We start from the raw sequence: 11897 nt of genomic DNA on the forward strand, positions 1-11897 counted from the left end.
GCAATGTTGTAAGCCAAGGAAATCCCTGATGGGTGTTCACACTATCACAGTGGCCTGTGATTGTGCTGTGTCCTTCATTAACAGCTTCCAGCCGGCAGACACCATTCTGGTGCAGCCAAGGAGACAGAGCTGACCTTTGGTCAAAGCCCTGCATGTTATGGAGACCAGGCTGGGGCACTGCTTGTGACAGCTGTTTTGCCTCAACTTACCTATCATTTATAATTCCACAATAAAATGTAATCCAAACTCTTGAACAGTAGTATCACTGTCCCTGTACCCCTTCTGGAAGTTACACTGGGCTCACAGTGGGATCTGATGGTAGAGGGATATTCAGATACCAAGCTAGGAGAGATCTGTTCTTACTCCATGCTCTCTAGTACTCTTACAGGGGTAGAAGTGGTACCATGTTTGCCTGCAGGCAGCTGCTTGGAGATGACTGAACTCCTGCATTGTGCATGCAGCAGCAGGGACTGAAGCAGAGCTGGGAGGTGATCAGGGTGCACGACTGCTGCACTGCTTCTGGTGCTCATTTTTCTTAGAAATGCTGTGCACTGAACCTTAAATGATCCTTTGGTCTCAGCATGTAGCAACAACTATGCACTCATGTTTGCCTTGTCCTAATTCCACATTTGGCATGGCTAAATTAGTGTCAGTTCAAACGAGGAGCATGAAACTCCTGACTGTCGCCACCTAATGTGCTATGGTCCATGGCACTGGGCACACACAGCAGGCCAACCAGATTGTTTCTGGCTAAAGCCAACCCAAATGATCCATTGCAGGTGGCTCACAAGCCATAAATCTGCACTAATGGTGGTGTGAAACAAACTCCCATGAAACTTGGGTAGTGTGAACATCAGGTCCTCATTGGTACCTGTCTGACTCCACAGCTCTGTTCCTCCTGGGCTGCACTACTTGCTAGTGTAGAAAAACAAACAAAAAAATCTTGATGAGACCCTCTGATCTTTTTTTAGCACCTCCTGAGAGCTTGTCCTGTGTCTTAATTCTTTAAGGAGAATGAAACATTAACTATCAGCACGTCATCATTAACAAGCAGAAGTGAACTGAACAAGAATTATTTTAAATCCTCAAACTTTCTTTCAGAAGGCTTTTAGTATCAACTCAGAGCATCACTGTGGCCCCATTGCTGACAGTGTTGTGCTGTCCAAAGGACACTGTCACACCCAGAAAGAAGCAGTCCTAGACTTGCTACACTTGCTAATAAGTAATGGCAGCAGCTCAGCCACACTGCCCAGCTTCCAGGGGCTGGCACTCCTTAGAGCCACTGCTCTCCTGAGGGAACTGTGCAGCCCTGCTCCTGTGGCTTCTAGAGGTGAGCCTGGCCACGGGCTGTGCCAGCCAGAAAGGATGTGCAGGCAGGGGCTGAGGTTCCTCACCCACAGCAGCTCAGAGTTCAGGCACCTGTCATGCCATGGGGAATTGGAGTAAGTTCTGAGGGAAATACCTGTCTGCTGACACTGCACTGTTTATACATTTCAACACAGAACCTTGGAGAATTAAATCACAGCTGTGGAATATAAACAAATTTATTTGTACTTGTTGTCTGTAATTAAAGGTCTTCTGAAATATAATCTGTCTATATCTAGCCAAACACAACAGCTGTTCCACTGCCCTACTGTGTATGTATCAAAGCAGGAAGGCACGAGTGCTAAAGGAACTTGATCTAAACAAAAAACCTCCATCCTCTTTCTACAGGTACACATGCAACTGCCCACCTTCTATCTTGCCACCTCTACAATCAGATCTCAAGATATAAGGTGATAAATAACCATTTATTTAACCAGGATTAAGCAATTGCAAAGGTCTGAAGTTCTCTGAAGCTACATGGTCTGCAGATACAACCTTGAATCGAAGTCTTCATCAACATGAACGTGCTTCTGAGCACGTCCTACATGAACCAGCATCACCAATAAAGGAGATAACAGGAGAGACAAAATGGGTTTTGTCTCCAGATACTTTTGAGTCACTCTGTTGATTCCATACCTGATCTTGTGTACTGGAACACTTCAATATCAGCAGATGGCCCCAGATGGCTCAGAGCTCCCTGTGCTAAGCAACGTATATACAAAGCACGCATGTGTTTTTAACAAAAGGGAACCATGTTTCCCCACATGAGGTATTACTGAAGCATGAATTGCATTGCTTAGCACACTCTGCACATCAGACAGATGAGTGGTTTCAAAATGGAACAGGGGCTTAGTAAACCACAGTGCTCTAGACACAGCCTATAGCACACAGTTACTCCTTGCCTGAAGCTGTGGACAAGCAAATCTGTGTTGTTGCTTACACCACTTCCCCCAGACAATGCTATAGGCCTCTCCCAGAAGGAAAACTACAGTTTGACTGAATGGCTCTGATATTGAGCCATTTGACTCTGATATTCCTGTGTCCTGCTGCACCTCCCTGCTAAAGGATATGGCACTGGAGGGAGTTTTGCCCAAAAAGCATTCTTACAAGAGCTGGACTGCATCAGTCACAGCCCTCCTGGTGTGCCCTGCAATAGAGGAAGGGCTATCAGGCCTCCCTCAGTTCCACCCACCTGTGCCAGGCAGAGACATCATTATTTCAGTGCCTGCCTTTCCCTGGTACTGCTGTCTGTGTGAGGGCTGCTGGCACAAGGGACCTCTTGTTCCCTCTGCATCGTCAGACAAGCCATGTCTCAGGCTGGCTTACATCAGAGAGATGCTCTGCTGGCCCTGAGTGCTGGGTCTTGGGCCCAGGTCTCCCCATGACTACCAGGTATTTTCTGTGCATTTCCTGCACAAAGATATTCTCAGACAAAGGGAAAAATCCTTACAGATGAGATCTTAAAAAACACAACAGAAAGGTGAGAAAGACACCTGCAAGGACACACTGTATACACTGTCACTGGACACTTTGTAATATTATAAATTTTTAGGGTCCTGGCTAGGTTTATCCCATATAGCATTTTACCTCTATATTTTAGCCACAGACAGATGTTGCCTTTACCAAATAAATGTAATGTAACCCAGGAGCAGAGACACCAAAGTGAGGAAAAGAGCTTCTGTGTTTTTGACATCAGAGTACCTGCTCTCAGGATGTAATTACTATTAAATCTGGTTAGTGTTCACAATGCTGTGTCCTCAGAGCCCTCTATCAGGTCACAGTCCATCTGCAGTACTTTTCCAACCTGATTCTTTCCAGTGTCAAGTGGCTTAAAGCAACAGATTGCACTTCATTTGGCCTGAAGACTGTTTAAATAACCAGATGTGTTATGAAGCAGTGACACTGAAATATTTCTTACATTGGAGAGTTTTCTTTCTACATTCTGGCACTGGTATTCAGGAGATGGAGAAGAGCAGAGTGCAGTTTCTGGAGAACTCAGCAGCCCCAGGTAGGGTGATGCACATTCCAGGCCCCTGCTGGCTCTCAGCAACCTGCTCCCATTGAATTCAGCTACTGAGAAGTTAAAGGATTCCTTCTGCCTTTGGCACACAGGCACCAGCAGAAGAGACTATTGTCTGTCCTCAGCACAGCCAAGGGCAAGAAAGGAACAAAGACTCCATTAAATTCATAGGACAGCAGTAACACATGTTCCCCATAAACAACCATAATTAGGAATTTGCGAGCTAATTATAGGGTTTCAGAATAATAAAGTGCAAAGCCAATGTCCAAAGGTAAAAAAAAAAGTTTCTGTGACATTCCAGCTGGCCAGCATTGCCACCTACCGGCAGATATTCCAGCACCGACCAACCAGGGAACAGGCAGCAGCTCGGGACAAATTCCTCACTCCCACACCACTGTTCTGTCACCCCAGAGCAGCTCACGAGTGGGGAGCAAAGTGAACACCAGAGATGTTGGCCCTGGTGCTCAGTGCCCGAGAGGAAGATGGCAGCAGCTGCCACCATGGACACGGTGCCTCTCAGGCTGAGTGGGGATGATGCTACTCAGGCTGCCCCAAAGGGCTCTCAGGGGCTTCCTCAGACCCCTCAGCACTGTGTCCTGCTGTCCCTCAGAACTACACCACTCACATTCCTGAAGCACAATTTAACACTGAAGTTGAACAGGCAGGGAGAAAAAATACCTTTGCCAACAGGCAAATAAATCTCAATCTCTGCACTGGGCAGTAATTTTGATGATTAATTTTGTCCAGAGATGGAACTAGTTAGATGGGTGCTTGCCAATAATTTTAAGAAGCAGGTCCTCAAAAACTCATCCTACAGCTTGAAATATAATCAAGTGCAAACTGGTTATATTCAGTTTCTCAAGTGTGCCCAGGACCTCATTCCTTCAGGAAAACCCACTATGACATAAAATCCAGCCATACCACAGAGTCCTCAAATGACAGTGGAGGTGCCAGCCTTAAGTGTTGAACCAGAACTTTGGAAACTCGTTTCTAAATACACACAGCAAATCCCATGAGGAGGGTGTTGAACACATGAAAGGACATCAGAGCTCCACCAGCCACCAAGGCCCTTGCCCACACCAGGAAAGGCTCAGCAGGCAACCCCAGGGCCAGTCACTTGAGCCTCCCTGACCTCTGCTCTTCCCAGCATGTAGAGCTCACTCAGTTTTTCCTGCTGCAGAGGATGACTGGGAATGATAATTCCTGCAGCATGAAACCCCAAGGACATCCCAACAGCACAACCTGCCCAAGTTTAACCATACTGAGCTGTTACCAAAATGGCAGGCCCTGCTCAGCTCTGCAGGATGAGACACTTGAGCTCCATGGAGCCAGGCACTTCCAAGTCAAAGTGGCATTTATCAATATTGCCTCAGCTTTTCATCTCTGCTATGTTTTTGTGTGGGCAAAAGAGTGAAGTTCAAGCCAACTCTAGAGGAAATGAGTAACAAAGGATTGCACTGCCCACATGAACTGGCTGGGACAGAACGAACAGTGCCAAGGAAGATGGGCATGGCAGCAGCAGCTCAGAGAATGTATCCTTTATCTCCTTCCCCTGACAGTGACTTCTGCTTCTGAAAATTCTGCTGCCAAAAAAATTCAGTTGAGTTCTGCACAATCCTCGAATGGAAAATGGTGCAGAACACAAGGTGAGTGTGACAGGGAAGACTGCCACACACACACACACACACACACACACACACTCACACAAAAGGCAGGTTTCACATCTAAAAGCTTTCTATTATTCAGCATTTTAGGAAGAACCTCAGCTTGCCCAGAAGCTAGGTAAGCTTCTGCAGCCCCTGCCTCATCCCCTGACCTCTGCCCACTCCACAACTTCTGACAGCAACCATCTCCCTCCAGCCCTGCTCACCTTTTCCACTGCTCTCTGTTCCAGCTTCCCCCTTGCCCACGACATGCACTTCTTGGTAGACCTGGCAGCAAGTCTCTCGATCAGCCATGTGTGTTACCAGGTTAACATCCCACAGTAAGCTGCCTCACATTTCCCTCATGCAAATTTCTCAACTTGATTTTCAGCACACTCTTGCTGTTGTAAGCTTCTCACCTGGTGGTGCACCTGCCACAACAGGGATTGCAGCAGTATAAAGAAGCCAAGCTCTAGTGAAAGGGTCAGTGAAATGAACTTTTTCCCCAAGGGTGCAAGGCATGGAAAATTACTCTGGCTGTAAGGGCCTGTGCTCACTAGGGAGGGCTGGAATCTGTTGGCCTTTTCCCAACAGCAGATACTCAGTGCCATGAAGATGCACAGGGTCTCACTGCTTGTGAAGAAAGATGGAGAAGGGAAGGATGCAACATGACTCAAGCCTCTTCAGAAACCAGAGAATTTACATGGAGATGGGTAGAACAGAAAAGGAGGCTTACAAAAGCAGCAACTGCTGGAAGTTTCAGAGAGCACTTGTAACTGAATGGACAGGAGAAAATAAAGCAGAATCACTGACACAGCGTTTAAGCAGCTTGGCTTTGTAGAAGAAATGATAGCTTAGAAGTAAATGCTGGCACAGAAATATTTTAAAGCATCACCAAAGCATACCCAGCATGCCAAGAAAAATACACAGAAGATTTCTCTGTCCTGAACACACACCACAAAAAGGTTTTGTAAGAAGAAATAGTTTGACTCATTTTTGTACCATGAGAGACAACAATAAAAACCCAAAAAAAAGAAGAGTCCACATCATATTACTAAAGGCCCTTTGCCTTTTCCCTACTAACACAGGAGTTTTTATGATCTTGATCAAAGCAACAAAAAGCAAATTATTTAAACTAAGTATGAACATTCCAACCAATGCAGTTCTTTACAACTGTGATCTCTGGGTTTCCCATTGCTATTTTCTTTCCATTTTCCAAATTTCTACTCCCTATTCCGCACCAAGTTTTCCAAAATTACACTGTCTTTACATAAAATATAACCTAGGGATGGATGGGATGGGGGAAGGATGCTGTCTTCTGAGAGTGTGTTTGGGATTAACCTTGTTATGCAAAGTCCACAGACAAAAGCTGCTTATCTGGGCAAGATGCTTTGACATCACTATCTAAAAAATACCAAAGTAGCACAAATCAAAGCATGATCCTCATGATAAATAAAAGGGGTTTTCTTATTTGGTAGGTTTCCCCCGCCCAGTGGTATTTCAGAACAGTGCTTTCAAAAAAAACCTTTTGATTGTTGGATTAAAAGTCAAGGAAACTCCATTTCTTACCTGTGTTTTTGCAAGTTTTATGTTCATAGGGATGTATGGAGTTTCTCTGCTGGACCAGGGCTTTAGTCTCTAAAGAGTTACATCTCTGCAACAACTACAAAATGCTTCACAACAAAAGAAAGTAGGGAAAGGAGAGGATTTTAGCATCTTCAGAAGGCTTCACACATCAAAACAATTATAAAACTATCCCTTAAGCAATGGTACAAATCTTCAGGTTCACTTGAAAACACCGTAGCAGACACAGACACAGTTTTCCATTTGCTCTTTAATGATCTCCCCCCTCTGACTGCTGTACACTTAATGTTTTCGTCAAGGTCAACTCCCCTTGAGTCCTTCCTTCAGGCATTCCCAAACCACAGCTCCTGAGGAGCACCTGCTTCCAGTGATTCCAGTGAACTCCCACAGCAGGGCCATGTACAGAGGGACCTGCTGGGTAACCAAGACTCAAGGTGTGGAAGGAAGAGGGCAGGCACTGAGCTAATTACCACAGCTGGCACACCCACGAGCTGTGCTGGGCTCCTGCTGCCTGTGCAGACCTGTTCATCTCCCAGTGGGCTGCCAGCAGACCTGTGGAGTCACTGTCACTGCCTGCCTCAACACCCTGCCACAGCTCCTTCTCCATCAGACAGAGGCATGCCTGTGGCACATGCCTCGCTGCACTGCAAAGACAGCAAGATTCGATACAGGCTCACAGGATCAGAACTGCAGGCCACAACTCCAGAGCTTTCAGCCTAGGAAATGCAACTCCAGATTTGGGGGGGTAAATTATCTATTATGAACTGAACAACTGATTCAGATAAACAAACAAAACCAGAGATCTTTCCTGCTTCTACTTTAGGATAAAAATAATTTGCTAACTAGAGTATTTTGCTGTTACACTTTCTAATGAGAGAGCAATAAAACTGTCCAGAGAAATACCATATCTCGAATTCTGAAAGAAAATAACATATTAGGGAATGAACTTTCAAAAAAAATCATTTATGTAAAAGGATGTTCTATTTACAAAGGTCAGTTTGCTCTTTATGATATGCATGACCACTACCAGAAAAAAATATACATGAAAGAAACACCTCATCTTTCAAATACACATTTACAAATACTCTGCTTAAGCTACTAGAAAAATTAAGACATTTGAAATTAAGAGTGCATTCTGCATGCAGTTAAGATAGAAATTACATTGCTGGACTTCAGTGTGTCACTTCTTATCACTGTGAACAACACACACTTGGGCTCTTCTAAAACACCACAGCCTGGCTATTACCTTAGGATCTCTGAGGGAGGACATGGATCTCCATGAACAAGTTATCAGCTACTCTGTGTTTTGCCATTAAGAAAGGACATCCCAATTTTCTTCCCAGTAGGAGGGCCTGGTCTTTTCCAACTTGGTGTCCTTTTCCCTGAGTTTCTCTTTAGTGTCCTGCTAGGATGATGGCTGGCTGGGCACATCTGGCAGTCCTTGGTGAGGGCTCCTCCTGTTACAAGGCAGAGTTCAGGAACTCCAGGAGCTGGGCACGGTTCCGGTCTCTCTGTCGAGCAGACAAGCAGAGGCACTGGTTGAACAGAGCTGTACTCAGGAGCAAGGCCACAGTTCCCTGTTTTCTGTGGGTTTCCACATCCCAAAGCCAGTGCCGTTGACACAGCTGGGTCCAACCAGCTACCAGTGGGTGCCCAGGGGAAGTGCCAGGCAATGGGGACACAAGCTGTCACTATTCCATGAGACACTTCCCAAGTGGCTCCCTACGGAGGCTCCACTGGGCTGTCATGGTGCAGCTCCCAGCCTGCCCAGGAGGGAACTCACAAGCACAACAGAGGCTCCTCTCTGGTGGCTGAGGCAACTTGCACTGTACTCCCAGCAAGTCCTGAGCTTTGGGAAGTATCCTTTTATCCCTGTGCATAAACAGCAGCTTATGCAGCATAACAGAGCCCTGAATTTGGGTTCCCTCTTCCCAAAAAGAAACGGCCCAACCAGTCAATTCCAGAGCTTTTTATAAAATAATTATTTAATCTTTAAATATTGTAAAGAATGGATGTTGTTCAATTCAGCAAGACCACAGGCCCAAATCAAAAAAGGACCAACATCAAATATTTGACATTGAATACTGTAACCAGCAGACTTCTGGAACAAAACTAGCAAACATTCAGCATAATTTAACACACCCTTTGGTGTCACAGAGAGAAGATAATGTGTTTTCAGTCCAATTTAACTCAGAATGCTCAGGACTGCTTTGGTAGCTGTAGAATGAACTACTAGGGCTTGAACCTGAATCTGCCAAGCTGGATACCTCGAGGAAGTAACACTTCCTGACCAGCACCAGAGCCCTCTGCAGGTCACCCTGAGGTGTTGGAGAGTGAAGGTATTTAAGGGCTGAGTCCACACACCCACAGCAATAGCACACAACACAACTCGTGGTTATTTATTTCCCTAGGTATCTCAGTAAAAACATTTGACTGCTCTAAGAAAATGCAGGAGGATGTGCAGTAATACAACTGGGATATTTAAAATTCCTCTCTAAATAAAGGCTAGTCTTGCATGCGTTAGAAAAACACAGTGAAGTAGCAATTACCACAACTGATCACAAGAGACTGAAAGAAGATGAGTATAATTAGCACCAGTGTAAGAGAAAGCTACAAATTGCCTAATGATTAGAGGCTGAAATTCTAAGAACCTGCACAAGCATCCTTTGGTTTATCTGCTCATGACTGAGTATTCCAAGCCCCTTCATAACATAAAACCTGCCAAAAGAGTGAATTCAAATTTCTCAGAGGCCATCACAGCCACATTAAAAGCTACCCTCACTTTACAACTCTTAACTGCAAGACCCACTCTTCTACAAAAATCACTACTAGAAAAGATATTTAAAGATCCAGTATTTTTTCTCAGGGACATTTAGACTAATTAACTCTTACCTCTATATCTTCCTTAGTCTTCTTTATTTTCATCTTAATTTTCTTTCCGGTTATCATGCTGTAGTTTTCATTCTTCTTTTTGTTTTTGAAAAACTGAAATGAGATCACATGTTAAAAAGACATAAACTTTGTTCTGTACAAATCTTATGTAAAATTGCAGACAATAATCTTTTACACTTCCTTACTGTCCACAACAACAGAGAGAGGTTTCTACTGGTGGATGACCAAGCTGGTGATCCTTATAAACATTTTTATGACAGGATGGATTAAGTATGTAAGTGAGAAATAAAACAACTTCACACTTAGACCAGCATACCTTGGAAAGCTGGACAGGGCCTGTTTTCTCTTTCCTTTTCTTCTTTTCTTTCTTTTTCTTCATTTTGTTCTCCTTTTTCCTTTTCTACAAGAAGAAGATATGCTCTTATGCTTACAGACTAACAAGGGCAAAACTCCCCAAACCCACCAGGACCTCCCAAGGCCACTCAAGTCAAGACAGACACTGCTGCTTGCCCTTACCACTGCTGGACAAGCAGTAGAAAGTAACGCACCAGGAGCTAGCAACACTTGGGACTCTGAGCAAGAGTCACAAAAGGTCTGATTCCCTGTTCTCTCTCTTTTAAAGTAACCCCAATATATAAAATCACTGAAAATTGAATAGAAAAATTACAACAGCAAGAATTTATCACTCACCAACTATAAATAATTTCTTCTGGCAAATTCTATAAAATTATCAAGATTCCCCACTTCTCTTTTTTTCAGAGACTACTCTTAACTCCAGCTGGACTAGCAATGATTGACAAAAGTAACTTTTAAATTATTTCTCTTTTTGTCTAAAGTCAAGTGCCCATTTTTCAATTCAGCTACCACAACCCTAAAAGCATGATTTAGATTTACACAGCCACAGACAAAAGCCTTGTCTTACACGACACTTAGGGTTATTGAAATATAAAGAACTGTTTTGTTTGTTAACTACTTATTTCTCTTTGTAAACTTTTACCTTTTTGTTGTGTTTTTCTTTTTTCTTCTTCTTTGACTTAGACTTAGGAGAATCTAAAATTAAAGAAAAAAATTAATAACAAAATCAAACACTCAAGTTTAGCATTGTTAAAAAGGCATTTGTTTTACAGATAAGACAGAGAAATGTGAAACCAATGAAGAAAGTGCTTTAGTTCAGCTATATGTATCGACACAGGTTGAACTAACCCAGTGAAAGAGAACACATTAAGTTACTGCCACTTACTGGGCTAACATGGAAGCTGAAAATACCTGATTTACTAATTCTGCAGATGTGTCAGCTTCACCTAAGTCCTCAAAGTTAAATGCTTGAAATGTTAAGACCAAAGGAGGACTAAAGTCAAGCCCACAACTCTGGTCTAGATAGACTGGTAAAGTAAAAAAAGATCTGTGTTTTGAAAATGCAGCAAACTGAGGGGCTTAAATATATGTAGCATATTTTTACCAAGTAACATTTATTTGAATGGCAGTTTGTCTTTAGAAGGAATTCAAATTAACATAAGAACATTGCAAACTGTGTGTGAAGTGGCACTTTTACATACAATAGGAAAGGGTTATGAGAGAAACACCCTGAACAAGTAGCATTGGAATTCTGCACTATCACTGTGGTGGTCTCACCACTTCTAAAACAAGCTTTAAAGGCTCTCAGGAGTGCTATCAGAATTGGAAAACACCATGTGCATGAGGAGGTAGCTTACCTCTACTACTACTGGAAGAAGATGACCTTGATGAAGAGCGTGATGAGGAGGAAGAAGTGGATGTACTGCTAGAAGACGATGTGGATGAAACAGATGAGGATCTGCTTCTGCTGCGCTTTCGTTTCCTTTTTTCTCTTCCTTAGGACAACACAAGGCAACAGTGAGCAAGCCTGCTAATGACTGTGGCCTACTGAAATGACTCTCAGTAGAATTTAAACACAATAAATCCCTGTTTTGACAGGTTGGTTCTGTTTTTCCCTGCTCTTCCAGTGTGCCATGGTCTACGAGCATCACCAAGCAAGCAAACCCAGTAAGTGACACAGAGGGTGACAAACAACCCAACACCAGAGAACAGCAACAGATCACAGCACCTACCTCGGGCCTTCAGCCCTTCTTCTGAGGCTGCACACAGCGTCCTGCTTTTCTCATCCTTCCTGTTATCCATATCTAGTCAGAAGCAAAAGGACATTCAGTAATATCATTTCCAAAAGACTTTGGCGGCGGGGGGTAAATTCAGAAGCAGAGGAATCGAGCCAGCACGCCTGATGGCAGCGCCATGGAAGCACAGGGTGGGACAGCTTGGAAGGAACCACAAAGGGCTCCTGGTCCCACCTCCCCGCTCCAGCAGGGCCATCCCAGGGCACACGGCACAGGAGCACATCCCCCTCCATGACACCGCAC

At 44.1% G+C, this 11897-nt stretch overlaps 1 protein-coding gene across 1 annotated transcript; it reads right to left on the bottom strand.

Moving 5' to 3' along the window:
• Nucleotides 1-6017: 6017 nt before the first annotated feature.
• Nucleotides 6018-11865, bottom strand: LOC131555872 (corepressor interacting with RBPJ 1-like). The gene is made up of 7 exons (XM_058802169.1): nt 11829-11865; nt 11592-11663; nt 11217-11354; nt 10502-10554; nt 9821-9904; nt 9505-9597; nt 6018-8123 (listed from the first exon to the last, which is right to left on the bottom strand). Exons 1-7 carry the CDS (start codon nt 11848-11850, stop codon nt 8073-8075), a joined length of 513 nt encoding a protein of 170 aa, XP_058658152.1. The 5' UTR covers nt 11851-11865; the 3' UTR covers nt 6018-8072.
• Between the last annotated feature and the right edge of the window lie 32 nt (nt 11866-11897).

This window comes from Ammospiza caudacuta, chromosome 3 (assembly GCF_027887145.1).
Source record: "Ammospiza caudacuta isolate bAmmCau1 chromosome 3, bAmmCau1.pri, whole genome shotgun sequence".
NCBI classification, from domain to species: domain Eukaryota; kingdom Metazoa; phylum Chordata; class Aves; order Passeriformes; family Passerellidae; genus Ammospiza; species Ammospiza caudacuta.